Here is a 22,843-nt window from a genome sequence, read left to right on the forward strand (position 1 = left end):
AAAGCAAATAATGAAGGTAATACTCCAAATAGGAAAAGGAGTATGTCAAGGCTGTATATTGTCACCCTGCTTATTTAACTTATATGCAGAGTACATCATGAGAAACACTGGGCTGGAAGAAGCACAAGCTGGAATCAAGATTAAAGTGAAGTGAAGTCGCTCAGTCATGTCCGACTCTTGGCGACCCCATGGACTGTAGCCTACCAGGCTCCTCTGTCCATGGGATTTTCCAGGCAATAGTCCTGGAGTGGATTGCCATTTCCTTCTCCAGGGGATCTTCCCAACCCAGGGATCGAACCCAGGTCTCCCGCATTGTAGACAGACACTTTACCGTCTGAGCCACCAAGATTGCTGGGAGAAATATCAATAACCTCAGATATGTACCACCATTATGGCAGAAAGTGAAGAGGAACTAAAGAGCCTCTTGATGAAACTGAAAGAGGAGAGTGAAAAAGTTGGCTTAAAGCTCAACATTCAGAAACGAAGATCATGGCATCTGGTCCCATCACTTCATGGGAAATAGATGGGGAAACAGTGTCAGACTTTATTTTGGGGGGCTCCAAAATCACTGCAGATGGTGACTGCAGCCATGAAATTCAAAGTCGCTTACTCCTTGGAAGGAAAGTTATGACCGTCCCAGATAGCATATTCAAAAGCAGAGACATTACTTTGCCAACAAAGGTCCATCTAGTTAAGGCTATGGTTTTTCCAGTGGTCATGTATGGATGTGAGAGTTGGCCTGTGAAGAAAGCTGAGTGCCGAAGAATTGATGCTTTTGAACTGTGGTGTTGGAGAAGACTCTTGAGAGTCCCTTGGACTGCAAGGAGATCCAACCAGTCCATCCTAAAGGAGATCAGTCCTGGGTGTTCATTGGAAGGACTGATGCTGAAGCTGAAACTCCAATACTTTGGCCACCTCATGCAAAGAGTTGATTCATTGGAAAAGACCCTGTTGCTAGGAGGGATTGAGGGCAGGAGGAGAAGGGGACGACCAAGGATGAGATGGCTGGATGGCATCACCAACTTGATGGACATGAGTTTGAGTAAACTCAGGGAGTTGGTGATGGACAGGGAGGCCTGACGTGCTGCGATTCATGGGGTCGCAAAGAGTCGGACACAACTGAGCGACTGAACTGAACTGAATACTTTCAAATAATGAAGGTAAAATAAAAGGCATTTTTAAATCAATTAATTCATGACTAGATGTTCTGCAATAAAGAACTAAAGAACAGCAGAAAGGAAGCTTTTCAGGATGAAAGAAAATGATTCCAGATAACAACTTGAATTTATAGGAAGGAGTAAAGTATAATGATATGGTGTATAATATTGATACATTTAAAACTATATATTTTTTGTTCATTTCTTTAAATAAATATATGCCTGTTTAAGTAAAAATTATTATAACTATACATATATATTGGTAAACCCAGAAGAGAGCAGAGAAAGGGAATAGAGAGAAACAGGAATAGATAGAACTAATATAAAACAAATGGCAAATTTTAAGCCTACATACAGGTGTATGAGTACATACTAGAAACATAAATAAAATAACACTCCAAATTAAAAGTAGAGATTTATAAAAGAGCAAGCCTTAACTTTATACTATTTATAAGAGTCATCCTTATTTTGAAAATGAAATGATAAAATAATAATCAATGTAAATACACTAAGTTAGATTGGAAGTGGTCATATTATGTTAGATAAGGTAAATTTTAAGGTGTTTTACCAAAGGTAAAATGGGACATTTTGTTCATCAGTTGTTATAGTTCATTAAGAAGATACCAGTTATAAATGCCTATATATCTAGTAAGACTTTAAAACTTTATGGGAAAAAAAAGGTGATAGACATAAAGAAGATATATAAAAAATCCAAATTATAGTTGGAGATTTTAACATGCTCCTCTCAGTCATTGGTGGATAAATAATTTTAAAACAGATTAACTAAAATGAATAAAGACTGGCCACATCTCAAATATTGACTAGAAAGTGCAAACAAGAGCTTTCATACATTGCTTGGTGAAAATGTTAGATGTAATAACCACTTTGGGAAAAGATTTGGCTGATTTTTATAAAGTTAAACATCCACCTACCTTTTATCCAGCCATTCCTCGGTGTTTATCCAAGAGAAATGAAAACATGTCCAGAAAAGACTTGTTCAAGAGTGCTCATAGGAACTTTATTCAAAATAGCCCAAAGCTGGAGACAGCCCAAACGTCCAACAACAGAGGAACTGATAAATAAATTGTGCTGTTATTAAGGTATAAAAAGGTGCTACTGATATACCCTAAAACATGCTTCAATTTTGTAGATGTTATGCTGAGCAAAAAAAAAGACAGAATACAAACTATATGATTCCCTTCATATAAAGTATTACAATAGATAATTTTATTCTAGTGAAGAAAATTAGTATTTTGGTGTGTGGCAAGGGGAAGTTGGACAGGGAGGACTGGCATGCTGTGATTCATGGGGTCACAAAGAGTCGGACACAACTGAGCAACTGAACGGAACTGAACTGAACTGAAGGGGAAGTTGAAAGTTGATCTGGAAAGGGATATAAAAGAACTTTCTAGAAAAGTAGAAATGTTGTGTTTTGATAAGAATGCATTTTACACTTATGAATCTTTTTGGGAAAACTCAGCAAACTATATACACTTAAGATTTGTACATATCAAGGTATATCAATTTTACTATACAAAAAAAATGCTGAATATTGAACTATTATTAGTAGGTTTGGTTTTTCTTGATGGTATTTGGTTAGCAGTTCTAAAACTGCTTACTCTGTATTCAAGAATTGTGCAATTGAGTAAATATATTGAGGGAGCCAGGTTTCTTACTTCTGGGAAAGGAAGGTACATTGGGGGATGGGAGAAGACTAGATTGTGTTATAGTGTTGGGTTCAAACTGGCTATGTCCATATTAACTCATGCTTTTAAATATACAAATAAGGCAAACTAGATATATGTATATAAATAGTTATATATGTATAAATATGTGTATAGACAATAAATGCATGTATTTATGTACATGCAGTGTATATACATAGATTTGTGTACACATGCACATAAAACATAATACCCATATCTCTGTACTGAAAGGACCTAGAAGCAATGATGCATCAATAACAGTGAGCACCTGTAGTGCCTGAGTTTGGGTTCTAAATACCCTTTGGGTCTCACAGGACTGAATTTCTTGGGCTGGGTCAGGGAAAGTCCTAGATGAAGCTGGGCCTTCTTATTCTGCCAGAAAATAAAGAAGTGGTTCACATAATCACAAGCACATATCAGAAAGATCCAGAAGCCAACTTGAAAGTGTTCCTACTGTCTGTATCAGGGACAATTTGACTATCAAAATATGGCATTAATAGGTAACCCATTGAAAAGAATTCATGGCTCCCTACTGAAGGATACAATGAAATAAATAAATAATGGAAGGATAGAGAAAGCTTCTTACAGTAGAGTTCTGACTAATAAGTAAGAAGTAGAGAAATGACAATTAAGTTAGAAATCATTCATGGGGTTTAAAACTAGTGGGTAGAAAATTTGGTGAAGAGCGAGATATTTACATTAGTATCTAAATATCTCCCCTCAAATTATTTATTAAGTTTAAAAGGAAAAATATTAAGCTAGCAATGAAGAAACCTGTCTGATACCACTTTAACCAAGTCGTCAGACTTAATACAACCAGTAATGGGACCAGCTAATACTATGTGTCTCTTAATGAGTTGAAATAAGAAAGACAAACATCTCACAACCTGAACCTAATCATAAGGAAACATCAGACAAATCCAAACTGAAATGTCAGTGTCCAGAAACACTAATAACAAAGGCTGTCTAGATTAAAGGCTGAAGAGACCTGACAACTAAATAATGTTTGCTTTTTAAGTTATTATAAATAGACCCAAGGGAGGAACTACCAAGGACATCATTGGGCCATTTATAAAATTTATTGGGACTGTGTATCAAATAGTACTCTTGTGTAAGTGTTTGATTTCCTGATTTTAATAACCGTTGTCTATGAGATTGTCCTTCATCTTGGAAAATGCTTAATGAAGGGGTAAGAGGACAGAGTGACTTAAATTAGTACTGATAAAAATGCAGTTAATATTTTGCATACTAAGAAGTCAGGCATATGTAAGTAGATTGATAAAATGTAAACAATTGGGTGATCTGAGTGAAAGATTCTATACTAGTCTTAAAAACTTTTCTCCCAGCTTAATGAAATTATATAAAATAAATTGCTTCCAAAAACATATATATCTGTATATATATAGAGACAGGTGTTTTCTTTTTCCCCCCCAAAAAATAATATTAGCTTCTTTTCTTGCTTTGGTGGACTAGGTTTTATATGGTTAATGCTCATACCTTCTTTGGATGAAAGTAAAAAGTGAAAGTGAAAGTCATGTCAGATTATTTGCGACCCCATGGTCTATACAGTCCTTGGAAGTCTCCAGGGCAGAAAGAATACTGGTGTGGGTAGCCTTTCCCTTCCCCAAGGGATCTTCCCAACCCAGGGATCGAACCCAGGTCTCCCTCATTGCAGGCAGATTCCTCTGTCCCTGGGGATTCTCCAGGCAAGAATACTGGAGTGAGTTGCCATGCCCTCCTCCAGGGGATCTTCCCAACCCAGGGATCGAACCCAGCTCTCCCTCATTGCAGACAGATTCTTTATCAGCTGAGCCACCAGGGAAGCCCAAGAATACTGGAATGAGTAGTGTATCCCTTCTCCAGGGGATATTCTTGACCCAGGAATCGAACCGGGATCTCCTGTATTGCAGGTAGATTCTTTACCAGCAGAGCTACCAGGAAAGCCGACTTTGGATATCTTTTGGCTAATTGGAGTATACATTTCACATATCATAAAAATAGAGTAAATTTAAATGTATATTTCAGTTAAGATTTTTTGCTAGTTTTACTCTTGTTTTGTTTTTTTTATAAAATTTTAGTGCTTTGAAAAATATAAAGGCATAAAATTTTGAATAAATCTATGAAATATGTGTAATTTGTGATTATAAACCTCAATATTTGAATCATTGTGATAGTAAATTTGTTGAATATGTACTTAAAGTGATTCTCATTGTGCTATGTCCAATGTTAATGGGAGTTATATATAGCCCTTATTTTTTGTGTATAATATACTTGGGAGATCATGGCATCCGGTCCCATCACTTCATGGCAGATAGATGGGGAAACTGGAAAACAGTGGCTGACTTTATTTTGGGGGGCTCCAAAATCACTGCATATGGTGACTGTAGCCATGAAATTAAAAGACACTTACTCCTTGGAAGGAAAGTTCTGACCGATCTAGACAGAATAGACATTACTTTGCCAACAAAGTTCTGTGTAGTCAAAGCTATGGCTTTTCCAGTGGTCATGTATGGATGTGAGAATTGGGCTATAAAGTAAGCTGAATGCCGAAGAATTGAGGCTTTTGAACTGTGGTGTTGGAGAAGACCCTTTAGAGTCCCTTCAACTGCAAGGAGATCCAACCAATCCATCCTAAAGGAGATCAGTCCTGGGTGTTCATTGGAAGGACTGATGTTGAAAATGAAACTCCAATACTTTGGCCACCTCAGGCCAAAGTTTGGCCACCTGACTCATTTGAAAAAACCCTGATGCTGGGAAAGATTGAAGGCAGGAGGAGAAGGGGATGACAGAGGATGAGATGGTTGGATGGCATCACCGACTCAATGGACATGAGTTTGGGTAAACTCTGGGAGCTGATTATGGACAGGGAGGCCTGGCATGCTGCCGTCCATGGGGTCACAAAGAGTCGGACATGACTGAGCGACTGAACTGACTGATACTTGGGACAGTTGTGGGCCTAAGGGTACAAATGTATTATCTATGATGATATCACCAAGTTAAGAGATTTTTTTCTTTCTTTCATGTCGCTAACTACTTGGAATGTTATGAAAACTGTGACTTATCTTCCATCCATACGTGTATTGCTTTTTTTTGCATATAACTTAGGGAGTTTCAGGGATACCCTTCACCCTATCCCCTGACTCTTCCTTGGAAGCCCAAGTCAAACTGTGCACTCAAGTTTAATGTTCACATGTATTCATTAGCAAAATGCCATTCTAGGACAAACAGCTTCAGAATCATTTGCGGTACTTGATTTTAAAAAAACATGGATTCCAGAATCTGCTCTCCATTCATTCATTCACCAAATATTTGTTAATCTCTGGTGTATTCCAGACACCATTCTAGGCACTAGTAATACAGCAGTGGATTAAATCCCTGACATCATAGGAATCACATTTCTCTAGTAAGGATAGACATTAAGCAAATAAATAAAATGTATAGTGTGTCAGATGATAACACCATGGGAGGTCTCTCATGGTGGGGATAGGAAGTTCAATTTAAATAAGGTATTTGGGAGAGGTCTTACTAAGAAGCCCTGAAGAAGATAATGAGGTAAATCATACAGATGTTCCAGGAAGAGACAAGAAAAAGTGCCAAGATTTGTGAACAGCAGAGTTACCCATTAAAGTTCAAGACGTAACAAGAAAGACAATGTAGCTGAATCGAGAGTGAGAGGAATGGAGGGGGGTTGGGGTGGTGGGGCAGGGAGTTCAAATATAATTGATTGAATTTGACTGCTTTGTTTAAAGTATTATTACATTATAATGGACAAAGGTGAAAATAGGGAGACCTATCAGTATATTATTAATAAAGTGAGGGCAGTGGTGGCTCAGACCAGAATTTGCAATAGAAAACATTGTGAGTAGTGGTTAGACTCAAGATATATGTTGAGTGTAGAGCTGACAGAATTTAAAAGATTCATTGGTAGAATATGAGAAATCGGGGGCTTAAAAATAACTTCAAAGTTTGGGGCCTAAACAATAACAAGGCATTTATTGACTTGTGGAGGAACAAATTTGGTAGAGGAAGATGTAAAATCAGTTTTGAACTTTGGGTATTTTGAGCTCTCAGATATACAAATGAAGTGCTGAGCTGAATTATAGATCCTGACGTTCAGAAGAGAGGTCTGAGCAGAGGATATGAATTTGAGAGTTGTCACATGGTATTTAAAGCCGTTAGACAGGAAGAGATAGTCAAGATCAAAGTTTTGAAAATTTGTCCAAGAACTGAATGCTGTGCCACTCCCCACCTGAAGATGAGAAAGAATCAAATCCATATGAAGGACTAAAAAGGAACACCTAGCAAGGCAAAGAAAACCGAAAGACCTTGATAACCAGGAAACCAAGTGTAAAGGAATTGCAAAGAGGTCGGAGTACTCCGCTTTCCATGCTGGTGGGAACAAGTAAGATGACATTTAAGCTTTGAATTTAGCAAGAGAGGAGTAATCCTCAACGTTGGCAAAAGCAATTCCAGTGCATACTGGAGATAAAACATGCATAGGATGGGTTCAAGAGGAACAATTGTAGACAGATAATATAAAGCATTTTCTTTCAAAGTGGCTTTTTGGTTTCCTAATGGAGAATGATTTGTATCAGATTTTCTATAGTTTTAGACCAGGAGTTTATTTTTTGTTATACCCTAATATGATTTTTGTATGCACCAGATTTGAGAACCCCTCTTGTAACATATGATTGGTGTTTGCTACCAATCATTCTTCAGTATAGCAAGTACAAGTGATTTAAAAATACATGAAAATTCTTATTACACTGCTGACTCCAGTGGCCAAAATTTGCAGATGTCAGCGACTCATCAACCTAGTCACAAAACAGGTACTTAAAGGCCAGGGACAAAAGTTGAAAAAAAAAAATTTTTTTTTTTTCCGGTAATTCCTATTTCCCTGAAAGGATGTCTGTAATCAGCCAAAAGGAATTAAAAGATTTCGAAAATATTGACATCTTGAAGTTCTCCTCTTCAAATATTGTTTTATATTTAGCATCCTTTATTTTAAAACAATTGAAAGTGTTAGCTTTGCGTTACAACTGCCAAAATCTGCTCAAACTGTAACCACCAGTTTCTAGAGGCATCTTGGAAATAGTGGGGATTAAAAATTAAACTATTGTATTTATTTATCTGCTTTGGAGGAATTTGTTTTACTGTATTTATTAAAATTAACCCATTTCAGGTGAATATTTTTTAAATCTCACATACTAATGAAGGAACCCAAGATGGTTTAAATATCTCTATACTGTTCATACTATGAAATTAGGAATGAAGTAACCTTCTAAAATCATTACAATATGACTTACTTAACTAAGTCTTTAGACAATTTTAAATTATTTCAAGCCAAAGAAAATATGTCTCATTTTTAAAAGATTCCAAAAGAAAGTAACTTAACTTTCCTAAGCAATTTATTCATTTACAGTGATTCTCTATATTTACCAAAATATGTCCCATATAAATACACATTAAGTATCTGACCCTTGACTATTTAAAAGCCCATTTTCCTGTATTTTATATATTCCTGTCTAAATTGCAAATTGCATTTTGCTAATTGTAGCTAACCAGAGCACCTTGAAACGGGATAGCTGAGTTGACTGCTAGTGTGGCCTTAGGTGAGTCATTTTACGTTTGTAATGCCACTTCCTCATTTCTATGATGATGGGATTGTAGATTCCTAAGAGAAAATCATGAAGGAAATATTATGGACTTTAGATAATTCAGGCGTCACAGTTAATGATGGGAGTTATTGCCTGAGTTTCACATTGGACCCCAAAGCACATGGCTCACAGTTCATCCCATTACCTCTAGCACTTAGCATGGTAAATGACTTGAGTAAATGCCAGATACCTGTGGACTTCCTGGGAACAGGGTGTCATATGGGAATATGAGCCTAAGAGAAGAGGAGACTTTTGACATAAGAGGAAACCTCTCATTAGAGGAAGAATAGAATGAGAAAGACTGAAAATGAGACAGAATCCCAATTGGAGTGAGGGTAAGGGTAGGAAATGAGACTTAAGCCATGTCCATAAAGTGGAAGGCCTTGAATGCTGGGTTAATCTGTATTTTACATTGGGTCAGGCTTTAATGTCTCAGAGCCTTAGTGTGAGTAAAACGTAACCTGCTTAAATTTCATGGTTATGGTAAGGACCAATTAAAGGGACAATATGTGAAAGCGCTTTATAACCCACAGTTAGTTAGTTCAGTAGCTCAGTCGTGTCAGACTCTTTGTGACCCCATGGACTGCAGCACGCCAACTCCTGGAGCTTTTTCAAACTCAGGTCCGTTGAGTCGGTGATGCCATCCAGCCACCTCATCCTCTGTCATCCCCTTCTCCTCCTGCCTTCAATCTTTCCCAGCATCAGGGTCTTTTCATATGAGTCAACTCTTCACATCAGATGGCCAAAGTACTGGAGTTTCAGCTTCAACATCAGTCCTTCCAATGAATAATTAGGACTGATGTCCTTGAGGATTGACTGCTTGGATCTTCTTCCAGTCCAAGGGACTTTCAAGAGTTTTCTCCAACACCACAGTTCAAAAACATCAGTTCTTCGACACTCAGCTTTCTTTATAGTTCAACTCTCACATCCATACATGACTACTGGAAAAACCATAGCCTTGACTAGATGGACCTTTGTTGGCAAAGTAATGTCTCTGCATTTTAATATGCTGTCTAGGTTGATCATAGCTTTTCTTTCAAGGAGCAAGCATCTTTTAATTTCATGACTGCAGTCACCATGTGCAGTGAGTTTGGAGCCCCCCAAAATGAAGTCTGTCACTGATTCCATTGTTTCCCCATCTAATTGCCATGAAGTGATGGGACCAGATGCCATGTTTTTTGAATGTTGAGTTTTAAGCCATCTTTTTCACTCTCCTCTTTCACTTTCATCAAGAGGCTCTTTAGTTCTTCTTTGATTTCTGCCGTAAGGATGGAGTTACCTGCATATCAGATTATTGGTACTTCTCCCTGCAATCTTGATTCCAGCTTGTGTTTCTTCCAGCCCAGCATTTTGCATGATGTATTCTGCATATAAGTTAAATAAGCAGGGTGACAATATACAGCCTTGACGTATTCCTTTCCCAATTTGGAACCAGTCCGTTGTTCCATGTCTGGTCCTAATTGTTGCTTTCCTGACCTGCATACAGATTTCTCACGAGGCAGGTAAGGTGGTCTGATATTCCCTTCTCTCTAATTTTCCACAGTTTGTTGTGATCCACACAGTCAGAGGCTTTGGCGTAGTCAATAAAGCAGAAGTAGATGTTTTTCTGGTATTATCTTGCTTTTTCTGTCATCCAACGGATGTTAGCAGTTTGATCTCTGGTTCCTCTGCCTTACTAAATGCAGCTTGAACATCTGGAAGTTCACGGTTCACATACTGTTGAAGCCTGGCTTGGAAAATTTTGAGCTTCACTTTGCTAGTGTGTGAAATGAGTGTAATTGCATGGTGGTTTGAACATTCTTTGGCATTGCCTTTCTTTGGGATTGGAATGAAAGCTGACCTTTTCCAGTCCCACGGTCACTGCTGAGTTTTCCAAATTTGCTGGCATATTGAGTGCAATACTTTCACAGCATCATCTTTTAGGATTTGAAATAGCTCAGCTGGAATTCCATCACATCCACTAGCTTTGTTCGTAGTGATGCTTCCTCAGGCACAGTTCACTTCGCATTCCAAGATGGCTAGCTGTAGGTGAGTCCCATCGTGGTTATCTGGGTCATGAAGATCTTTTTTGTACAGTTCTTCTGTGTATTCTTGCCACCTGTTCTTAATACCTTCTGCTTCTGTTAGGTGCATACCATTTCTTTCCTTTGTTGTGCCCATCTTTGACTGAAATGTTCCCTTGGTATCTCTAATTTTCTTGAAGACATCTCTAGTCTTTCCCATTCTGTTGTTTTCCTCTATTTCTTTGCATTGATCACTGAGGAAGCCTTTCTTATTTCTTCTTGCTATTCTTTGGAAATCTGCATTCAAATGGGTATATCTTTTCTTTTCTCCTTTTCTTTTAGCTTCTCTTCTTTCCTCACCTATTTATAAGACCTCCTCAGACAACCATTTTGCCTTTTTGCATTTGTTTTTCTTGGGGATGGTCTTGATCACTTCCTCCTTTACAGTGTCATGAACCTCTGCCCATAGTTCTTCAGACACTCTATCAGATCTAATTGCTTGAATCTCTGTCACTTCCACTGTATAACTATAAGGGATTTGATTTAGGTCATACCTGAATGGTCTAGTGGATTTCCCTACTTATAACCTACAGACTAAACACTTTTGCCCAAGATTTTAATCTTATCTTGAATTTAGCTTACTTACTCCAGTAGTCTCTAATATATATCTTATACCCATGGCAAAATTTATTTCTTCTCCCTCATTCCCTGTCCACCTTGTATGTTTCTGCGTTTCTGACCTTGCTCATACTTCTCCATAGAATAGTCTTATTGCTTTCTACCTTTTTTTCACATCTTATCCATTCTGCAAGACCAAACTGAAGTACTTTTTGCTTTACCAGTTATCCTTTATTCCATTTTTTTTCCTTCATTCAGGGAACTCTTTGCTTTACTTACTCCAAGAAAATCTGTAGTACTTCCTCACTACTCTATTTTTTATAGTAATTCTCATTTATATTTTAATTCTATATCCATAACAAGAACAGAAATAATATATTGACTTTTTTGCTGGAGTATAGGTTAATAGTAATAGTTTTAAAATAATGTTATTTTACAGATACTTAATTCAAGTAAACATGCAAACCTAGAGACTTGTAAGTGTGGGAAGAATTCACTCTTTGCAGAGCTTCAGTCTCTATTGTTTAGGATTTTGAAACAGTGAAACTAATGAGGAAACCCAGGGTTTTATTTAACACACATTGCTTATTCTGAAGGGCTTCCCTGGTGGCTCAGAGGTTAAAGCATCTGCCTGGAATGTGGGAGACCCAGGTTTGATCCCTGGGTCAGGAAGATCCCCTGGAGAAGGAAGTGGCTACCCACTCCAGTACTCTTGCCTGGAGAATATTCTGAAAGAATGGGAGTGGAGGGGGAACAAAGTTGAACCAGATGATCGTGCTGTTTCTATATGCCAAAAATAGTCAAACACTGAATATTTCAAATCATTCTACCTAAGTGTATAATAAATTTAACTGAACATCCTAAACCTAATAGTCACTGAAAGTGAAAGTGAAGTTGCTCAGTCGTGTCCGACTCTTTGTCAACCCCATGGACTTTAGCCTATCAGGATTCTCTGTCCATGGGATTTTCCAGGCAAGAGTGCTGGAGTGGATTGCCATTTCCTTCTCCAGGGGATCTTCCCGACCCAGGAATCGAACCCAGGTCTCCCGCATTGCAGGCAGACGCTTTACCGTCTGAGCCACCAGGGAAGCCACTATGCCACCACAAATAATAAATCTATATATTAAACAGAATAACTGCCATCCTAATCATTTAAGCTATCATGTGTCTGAGATGCGTATACTTGTTGGGTAGCGACTGTATGCTAGTCACCAAACTAAGTGCTTAATGTATCATTAACAACAGACAGACATAGACCCTACCTTTGAAGAGCTTATATTTTAGAGTATGCCTGTTGTGGTGTGGGGGGCTTCATAAGCATACGTATTAAATGTAACTAAATTGTGGTAAATAATATTTTCTAAAATGTGAGAAAATTTTGGGGAAATCAGGAGAAGATTTCAGAGGAAATGATGTTCAGTCTGATCTGTAAAGAATGAGCTTAAGAGTTAGCTAGGTGAGAAAAGAGGAAAAGGCAGAGGGAACACAGTGAGTGGGACCCATGTGTTTAGGAACAGAAAAGCTGCCAGGGTAGCTTGGTGGTGGCAAGTGAATAGATAAGAACATTAGAGGAAATTGAACAGTCAAGTACCAAGTAAAGTAGGATCTGTAGCTAGAGTTACAGTTTGTTTTGTATTTTAAGTACACTGGAAGCCATTAAAAAAACTAACATGGATCGATTTATATCTTGAAAGATCATTCTTCTCTGAAGACTGAATGATAGAGGTGTAGTGGGGATAAGGCAAGAATACAAGAAAGGAAACAGATTAAGGGGCTGTTACAGAGAAAATGGGGAGATAAGACCAGTTCTAGAATAGTTATCAGAAGCATAATCAACTGGGGTCCTGATAAATTAGATGAGGGAGTCAGTAGAGAGACACAGGGTAAGAGAAAGGTGCAAAACTTAATTCCCAAAGACTTCTGACTTGGGAGAATGAAATTCTGTGGAGGAAGGAGTTGAGGGTGGGGGAGCGGGTCAAGAGAACAGTTGGGGACAAGTTAATTTGAGTTGTACATAAGACATCCAGGTGTAGTCACTGGATATTTGTCAGAAGGAAATTCTAGCTAGATACATAAATTTAGGAACAAAGATAAAGGTAGTATTTAAAACCGTGAGAATAAATATGGACAGGTAAGAAAATAAGCTGTAAGACAGGAGTCCTGAGGCCTGCAGAAATCCAGCAGGAAATGCAATGGATGAAGACAGCCCACTATGAGATAATAAATGACAAGGGTAAGGGTATGTGAACTAGAGAGGGAGGTCAGGGAGGGGGTGGTGGTATAGAGAGAATAGATAAATCTGAACATACGTGCATCATCTGAAAGGGGTTGCCTCTACTGACTCATACAATTTTAAATATTTGGTACTCTACTAGAATAATTAGTACCAAATAAACTCTACTAGGATAATTTGGACACGATTGAGCGACTGAACTGAACTGAGGATAATTAGTACCAAATAAACTCTACTAGGATAATTAGTACCAAATAAATATGGCCCTAATGTTATTCGATCTTCCTTTTTTTAAACAAGAAGTTAAGAATTTGGATTTTCTGTGCCTTTTCTAGTATTGAATTATGTGGAAAATATAATTCATATTTAAAATTGTATGAGTCAGCATTGATTTAGCCCACCAAATTACAGTCTCTGCTTGGACAGGGTACTTAGGATTATTTGGAGATCAGATAAAGGATTAGCAGCCAGAGGAGATGTTAGGGAAACCAGAATATAGTGTCATAAAAACCAAAAATAGAATGTTTCACAAAGGTCTCATGTTTAATACGGTCTCATGTTTGGATGGTCTCATGTTTAATGTGCTGCTGACAAGTTTGGTAAGATGATGCCTGAAAGTGTTGGTTGGATTTACTAGCGTGTGGAATAGGCTTTTGGTGACATTAGCAAGAACAATTCCTCAGTCGAACTGACTACTTAAAATTAAGTAATGTAGAATTAAGTAATGTGAATTAAGTAATTCACTATGGGGAGTGAATTGAATGATAAAGAACTGAAGATTTTAAATATGGATGTTTCTGAAAAGCTTCTTTGTGAAAGTGGAGCAAAATATAATTGCACCTGGAAGAAAATGAGAATCAAAGTATGGAACTTTTTAAAGAATTAAATATATGAGAGAATTACTGAGAGAAGAAAAATTAAATACACAAATTCAGTTATTTGGAGGGTTACCTCTTAGTAGGTTTTTATATACTACTTACCTAGGACTTCCCAAGTGGTACAGTGGTAAAGAATTTGCCTGCCAATACAGGAGACGCCAGACAGGTTCGATCCCTGGCCAGGAAGATCCCCTGTAGTAGGAAATACCAACCCACTTCAGTATTCCTGCCGGGAAATCCCATGGACAGAGGGGCCTGGCACACTACAGGCCACAGGGTCACGAAGAGTCTCTTCTGACTGAGCGACCGAGTACACAGACACAAATACTACTAGTCTATAGTGTAGTGTAGTGTTAGTCACCCAGTCATGTTCGACCCTTCGCGACCCCGCAGACTATAGCCACCAGGCTCCTCTGTCCACGGAGTTCTCCAGGCAAGAATACTGGAGTGGGTTGCCATTCCCTTCTCCAGGGGATCTTTCTGACCTGGGGATCGAACCTGGGTCTCCTGCACCGCAGGCAGATTCTTTACCATTTTAGCTACAGAGACGCACTTACCTATAGCAGTATGTAAAGAATCTCACATTACAGAAACTCAACTGAGCATCTGGACTGTATGCAGTACTTGTAGTTATTGATGACTTAATGGATCTTTACAACAGACTAATTACATTTGTTTTCAACATGACAAAGTCATGTGTCCTCTCCAGCTTTCCTGTACATACAAATCACCTGAGGGGTATGGGGAGGGTGTCTTGTTAGAGTACAGATTTTTGTTCAGTGGGTCTCAGTTGGACTTGAAGAGTGCATTTCTAACAGGCTCCCAGGTGATAGCAATACCACTGATCCATGAATATAGAAAAAGTGTTAAGAAAGAAGAGGTAACTAGCAGCTTTTTCACCGATTTTCCAGTTCTCTTTCTAGCTACCCTATGATGTATTATTTCCCCCTTTTTAGAACTGAGGTAAATGATAATTAAAGCTGTTAAAAAACCCAAGTTGAAAGGTAAAGTTTGCCTAGCTGTCAGTCAGTTGTTCATGTGTTTGCTTTGGCCACTATAGCATCTTAGTTTTTGTTTTTGTAGATTTGTACAGATCAGTTTTTCTTCAGTGAAAATTGTTGTTTTCTTTTATATTTAGTTTTAAATTCCATTTGACCTCTCTACTAGGCATTAAGAGTTGCAAGTTTCACTGGAGGGACACTCCCATAGTTCCATTGTAGTCCTTTTCTGAAACATGAAACCTTAAAAAGTTACATGTCTTGAGGAAGATGGCTTTTCATGAAGTTTGTCATGCCCTGGGCAGTTGGTAGAATCCAGTGATGAGGTGGGGAGATTGCCAGAATATTCCAGAGCTGTACCATGCAAAAATAGGTTTTATCTAGAAGTGTGATATAGGTCATCATAATGTATAGTTTTATTTGACTTCTTTATTGCAGTCTAATATTGACATAAAAATATTTCTTTTAGAATGTGAAACACAGAAAGTATGCAAGGTGGAAGGCAACATATATTCATAATTGTTTAAAGAATGGAGAGACCCCTCAAGCAGGGCCTGTTGGGATTGAAGAAGATAATGGTATGTATTTATATAAGTAAAATGATTTAGTGGAATCATAACTGTTCAATATATTATTATTCAGAATTTTTGGAAACCATTTTATTTCCTTCATCAGGTCCAAAATCAGGTGTAAAAGTATAAACTTAGGGACAAGTGAAAAATTAAGGCAAAACTACTCTAATATCTGTTTGTGTCAACAACAGAATGGCTTGGTTTTCTCCTGCATCTGATCAGATTTCATTGCTACATGGGACAGGCAGTCCTTTCGTAATCTATAAAATGTTTCCAAACCATAGAGAAAACTGAAAACTTACTTTTTAATAAGGTGAGTTTTGGAGGGGAAAGAGGGGTAGGTAATACTTTTACAAAATTTGTAATAGAGTATGTAAAAAATATTAAGTGGATTTCTCATTTCCACCATAGTCTTTATCATCCCAGATTCTACTGAAAGCAAAAGAAGTGAATATTTTTTAGTATTTTGTATATCTTTATAGAAATTATTTTTTATAAATTACTAGTAAATAGGAATATATATCCTCACTTTCTTAACACAGTTGGTAAAATACACACTGTTCTATTGATGCATCTGGGTGGTTGGCTTATTTACACATTCACTTAAGATGTTTATTTAGAATTTTATAATACCATTCAGTTAAAAAAAGAAACACTATAGTTGTACATGTAGCTACTACATGTAAACTCTTGCAGCTCTTCTAGAGATGCAGGCTTTCATACAGCATTTCAAGTGAATTTTTGCTATTTCTGAAGAACACTTGTTTATCTTTAGATAGCCTTTTATATATAGCACACCCTTAGAAATCTTTGACACTTGATGTTATTCTTGTTTGCAGAAGAGGAAACTGAGGTTTCAGGTTTTAGCTGTCCTAATTATTAGACTCACAGAGAGGGGAACCAGAACTGGAGTTCTTACTCTAAGTCCTGTGCTCTTTTCACTAACACTACAGTGTGAATACTGTAATACTAAGTTGTTATTAACTGTTTAAAGTGGACTGTTCTAAAGTATGATTAAGTTTTGGGCTTACATCACAACAGTGAAATTGGATTTTTTAAAGTTTATTGCACAACTTTATGTCTCACTTTTTCATTTAATATTTTGGAATGTTTTGCATACTTTTCTCCCTGCTTTAATGCTTTCCGTAGTCAGGATGGTATATGTCAGTACTGCTGTGTACGGAACGACTAGTCATTTCCAGTTGTCCAAGAGAAAAGATCTGAGATCCTTAGCCTAACAAGCAAGACTCACCATGATGTGGCACCAGCCTACCTTACCGGCTTTATTTCCTCCTTCTGTCTCACGTTGGCTTAGTCTGGTAGGACTGCTGCAGCAAAGTACCATAGACTGGACAGCTTGAACAAAAGGTATTTATTTTCTCACAGTTATGGAGGCTGGAAAATCCAAGATCAAGGTCCAGCAGTTTGGTTTCCAGTGAGATTTTAATGTGATTACTCCTTGAAGAAGTTCAAGGGCAATTAGATATTCTACCCAAGATTTCAGAAGAAAAGTCTAGGCTAAAAGTGATATTTTGGAGTTGTCGGTTTAAAAGGAAGAAGTGAAGCTAAAGTAAAATATTGAATAACCCAGGGAGAATGGATTGCATAAGAATTAAAAGCAAAGATGGAACCAGCCCTTCTTCACCTTTACTAATCGCGTTAGATTAGAAACTGAAGCAGAGGCAGTTCTATTATTTTAAGTAAGGTACTTACACATACATGTAGTAAATGTAAAAAGATTTAATATTCATAATTTCAGACATTTATGTCTCAATTCTTAAATACACATTGAAAATGAAAATATCTTTGCTGTTTTAAACATACCATTATACTTTTCAGTAGCATTTCAGAGGTATCATTCTAGGCACATTGAAATACCTAATGATCAGTTTTGTTTTTCAGGTACTCTGAGTATCAATGACTTCTCTCATCTTAAACATTTTAACCTTTTCTCTTGAAAGTAGGAAGTATTACATTTTGATCATTATCATGGTCTCATTTGTTCTGAAATGGTTATTTTAGGTCTTCTGTAATATTGTAGATTGTTAAATATATACTGTATAATTTTTGTTTTAATTTCCCAAAATTAGCTTAAATTGAGCTTATAGTTTTTATTCATTATTTTCATTCCATTTTATAGAGCTTCTGGATAGTAGAAAATTGTTAGCTATAGAACACTAATAATCCTTTAAAATATAAAAAAGAATATTTTCACTATATACTTTCAACCTATTAAATAATTTAAAATGTAGCCTGGTGTCATAATTAGGTGTTAATGTTATAACATCTAACAGTGTCTGCTTAGAAATGGCTTATGGGTCTAAAAGAGGATGTCATGAAATCTGAATATGTATCCAAAACCTTTTCTTTAAAACTGACTTTTCTTTTTCCCAATGTAGCATTGTATTCCTTGTATTATTAAATTTTACAAGATATTCTAGGTATAAAAGATACTATGTTTAATAAAAGTCTAATTTCTGTTGTTCTGTAAGTCTAGTAAAGCTAGTAAAAAATAATAGATACTAGGAACTTCCCTGGTGGTCCAGTAGAAGGTTCCACTGAGCTTCCAATGCAGGGGACATGTGTTCAATCCCTGGTTGGGAAACTAAGATTGTACATGCTGTGCAATGCAGCCAAAAAATAAATACTATATCTTTATTAGTTTAGAGGAAGAGAAAAAAAAGTATTCTTATTTTTGAAAGCAGTACTGTATTACCATATTGTCTAAAAGTACAGAAGGAAGTCATACAATTGATACAAAAAAGCATTCTAGGAAAAATTTAGGTGTAGCTGAAGGGGAATCTGTTAACATTCAAACTCTTGAGTTTCCACATCCACTTGGTTTCAGTATATGCAAAATGGTATTCTTTTTAAATGGTCAACATTAACCTATACTTCAGCAATAAAAACTAATGAAGGTAATTTTGAGGGTTTTTTTCTTTTATTCATTATGACTACAATTTTCTCCATGGCCTTGAACTTATTTATAGTGTTTGCTTTAGAGTTATTTTCCACTAATTTCAATATCTGGGTCACATCAGGGTCTTTTCCTATGTCTCTTTTTCACCTGCCTCTGGTCACATTTTCATCCCTCCCCCCATATCTTTAATTTTTGTTATCAATAACCTTTGTAGCTCCTCTGCATTCACTTAACTTCCTTTGCAAAGTCTTGATTCTTGTTCTAGCAGACAGTTGACTTGCCTAAACTGCCCCTCTTTTCTTTCAGCTTTAAGGCTGTTGCTTTCTTCAGGGCTCCTTAGACCCTTCCCTGAGTCTGCCTGCATAATTCAAGGGCCACATAGGTATTCAGTTGAGGTTCATACAAGCATTTCAAGGCTCAGTTCTCTGCAACTCCTTTTTTTGCATAGACTTTTGGGTACCCTCAGGTGAAAAGCGACATGAAAGCAAACCTTCCCTGGTGAGATTTCTTCTGTCAAGGCTCATCTTCATTCTAATTTCTACCAACTTTTTTTTTTTTTTTTTGGTAACATTTTATTTTGTCTTGGGGTGGAGCTGATTAACAATGTTGTGATAGTTTCATGTGAACAAGGAAGAGACTCAGCCATACATATACATGTGTCCCTTCTCCCCCATACTCCCCTCCCATCTTGGCTGCCACATAACATTGAGCCTTGTTAGTTATTCATTTTAAACATAGCAGAGTGTGCATGTCTATCCCAAACACTCTAACTGTCCTTTGTTCACTCTCCAGTGTCTTTAAAAAGTGTTTTGATTTTTTTTTCCTTCCCAGGATGTTTGTGTTAGAGTTCTCTAATATGGGAAAAAATGTTAGTATGTAGAACATCTACAAGTTCACTTAGTAAAATTCCCCAAAGTGGCTAACTCTTATTACTCCTTTCTACATAGACAGCTCAATGTGAAATTCCATTCCTTTGTTTTTATTGATTAATTTGTTGAGTGACAAACACATTTAATAGCTAGTAAACAATAAATCTTGAGTAAAAGGCAGCTGTCAGAAAATGGCGCTCTTACGGAAAGCATAAATGTGGTATGTTTGCTGAGAAGTCCTCCTTTTTTTTTTTCATAAATTTTAAGAATGAGTTTAAAGAATTTACTTTTAAGAAAAATATATGCATAGATTTTATAGAGTTGGAAAATATTCATTTAAAGAAATGTTATTCATGCCAGGGACAGCTAAGTATTGTAAGAAAAGGAAAAAATTAGAACAATTATTTTAAGAGAAGCTGCTTATCAACTGCATTAAATAGAATTGCACTTGAAGGTTTGTCATGTTCATATATCAAAGGAATATTTGGCATTTTTATTTCAAAATACAGATTTCCTCAACTTATAATGGGGTTATATCCTGATAAACCGATCATAAATTTGAAATAACTATGATTTGAAAATGCACTTAATAACCTACCTTACTAAACATCATAGCTTAGCCCAGCCCACCTTAACCTACAGCTGGGCAGAATCATCTAGCACAAAGTCTGTTTTGTCATACAGTGCTGAGTATCTCATGTAATTTATTGACTAGTATACTGAAAGTGAAAAAGAGAATGGTTGTGAGTATATCAGTTGTTTACCTTTGTGATCTCGTGGCTGACTAGGAGCTGTGGCTCCCACTGCCCAGCATCAGAGAGAATACTATACCACTTATCGCTGCCTGGGAAAAGATCAAAATTTAAAGTATAGTTTCTACCAAAGCCATATCACTTTTACACTACCATTTTAAAAAAAAAAAGATAAAACCATAAATCAAGAACTGTCTGGACCTCATTTAACATTTCATGTATATCATATAGTAGATGTTGAGGAAAATGAAGATGCTGGAGCCACCTCTCTGCCCACTCAGCCACTTCAGCCGTCATCTTCCACATATGACCCAAGCAACATGCCATCGAGCGGCTATACTGGAATCCAGATTCCCCCTGGTGCCCACGCTCCAGCTAATACCCCAGCAGAAGTGCCTCACAGCACAGGTAGGAAGTTGAAGCTTAACAGATTTGAATTCTTCCTTTCATAAATAACAACTGCTCCTCTTATCTTATTTTTGCCTCATAATGATGGTCCTAAAGCACGAAGTGGTCTTTAAATTCCACGCGAACCCACAAAAAAAATTAAATCCTTTTCACTGAAGTTTTTTTTGATTTATATATTCTTTAAATTGAAAGATATTTGCTTTACAATATTGTGTTCATTGAAATTTTAATACTAGTTGTATTTTAATTTTTTTAAAAATGACAGAATATTTATGTGTAATTGATTACCATTTACTTTATATTTTATTAATAAGTATAGTGTCTATGGGCTTCCCCAGTGGCTCAGTGGTAAAGAATCTGTCCACCAAACTGGAGACCCAGGTTCCATTCCTGGCTTGGGAATATCCTGTGAAGAAGTAAATGGCAACCCACGCCAGTATAGGAAATCCCATGGACAGAGGAGCCTCGTGAGCTAAGTCCATGGGGTTGCAACTTGTGCCACCACCACCGGGCCGCATAGTGCCTGTACTTCTCGTGTGTGTTTCCCTTTTCTTTTTCTTCCCTTCCCTTTCTTTCCTTTTCACTGCTGTTCAAGAATAGCACTGAAGTGAGTGGGTCTTATTTATAGGAGTGTCAGTCAGACTCCTACTGTGATCACAAGATCCATTTTTCTCTTGACTCATTTCCCTAAGACCCTGCCTCTACTTTCAATATGGGTATTATTGATGAAGGAGCCAGCTTTGAGGCACAGAACCTCAGTAACAGTGGATTTACAGACAAGTGAAAGGAGGGGTTTCAGGTTTGTTCGTCGTTTTAAATATTACAAACGTCTAAAAATAAACCACAGAAGTGATATCTACTGTCTTTGAATAAATTAGTACTATATACCTTGTTTTCATAGAAAAAAAAATCTGACAAAACTAGTCTCCAAGAATAAGTCAGTGTCAGTAGATAAACTGTTTAAAGTTGCAGACAGCTACTCTTTTGTTTTCTTGTATTGTGGACAGAATCACCTTTACTTCCAAATAGAAGGGCGTTTAAAACCGTAATTTAAATAAAGCTTAACTTTAATAAAATTTTTTTCCAAAAATTGTTTTTAAACTTTTACTTTTATCTCAGCCTATGAGTAATCTATGGTAGTAAACTATGTATTTCAAAATGTTTAATAGAATAAAAGTTGCCTTTGAGCCTTGTTTTCTACTATTTCTGTTATTCACCATTACTTCATTGACTTCCAGATTTTCAGCTTCTGTTTACCCAAACCATTTAGGTTATTTTGCATGAGTTGAACAACATTTAAGTTTTCTATTTTGACCACTGTAGGTGTGTGATTAGTCTCTTCCCTCCTATTTTTCTCTTCCCTTCTATTTTAAAACTTTCAACTTCCTTTCATCTGTAAATACCACAAACATTTCTGTCTTAAGCATATTGATGAACGTGGTTGTTTTAATGCTGATCTCTTTTGTATCACCATTCTCTAAATTTTACCCTGCCTGACTTTTCATTGCGTTATGGTCTATGTAATGGCATTAGTAGATCAATTTGCATTAGTTTTGTAAGTAAAATTTCATGGAACATTGTTTTAAATATTTTATTATCTTTTAGGAATGTTCAGTATTTCCATTGTAGCACAAACTAAGCAAAACCAGCTACATAGATGTATTTGCCTTCAGTAAATACTGCTCGAATATACTAGTAAGTTTAAACACTGACCTAGAGCCTCCAACACTGTCATCCTTACAGAAGGACAAAGTGAGAATAAAATGCACTTGGGAATCACATAGTATTTGTTACTAGCTTCTGCTCCTTGTTAAACCACAAACTCTGCTGTTACTCATCTTTTCTCTCTCTAGGTTTTTCTTCTTTCAAAATGAAATTAATCATACTTCTTATAGTTGTTCCAATTATTAAAGAGGAAAAACTATGAAAATTGATTACTGTGCCTAACACAAAATCAGTGTTCAGCAAATTAGCTTCCTTTTTTTTTTAACCTTCCTTCCTATTTGTGTGCCAAAGAAAGGATATTTAATAGCAAGTTAATGAACACTTAAAATTATTTTGTGAATCAGGAA

At 36.8% G+C, this 22,843-nt stretch overlaps 1 protein-coding gene across 2 annotated transcripts in view; it reads left to right on the forward strand.

Moving 5' to 3' along the window:
- Positions 1-22,843, forward strand: part of VTA1 (vesicle trafficking 1) — a 72,754-nt gene that overhangs the window by 36,470 nt on the left and 13,441 nt on the right. The window contains exons 5-6 of one of the 2 annotated variants that reach the window (XM_069599292.1): positions 15,720-15,828; positions 20,595-20,771. In XM_069599292.1, the coding sequence (XP_069455393.1) occupies positions 15,720-15,828; positions 20,595-20,771 (286 nt within the window). The remainder of the gene's footprint in view (positions 1-15,719; positions 15,829-20,594; positions 20,772-22,843) is intronic. The other variant, XM_069599293.1, reaches the window with a different exon arrangement.

The sequence above is a fragment of the Ovis canadensis genome, chromosome 8 (assembly GCF_042477335.2).
Source record: "Ovis canadensis isolate MfBH-ARS-UI-01 breed Bighorn chromosome 8, ARS-UI_OviCan_v2, whole genome shotgun sequence".
NCBI lineage: Eukaryota > Metazoa > Chordata > Mammalia > Artiodactyla > Bovidae > Ovis > Ovis canadensis.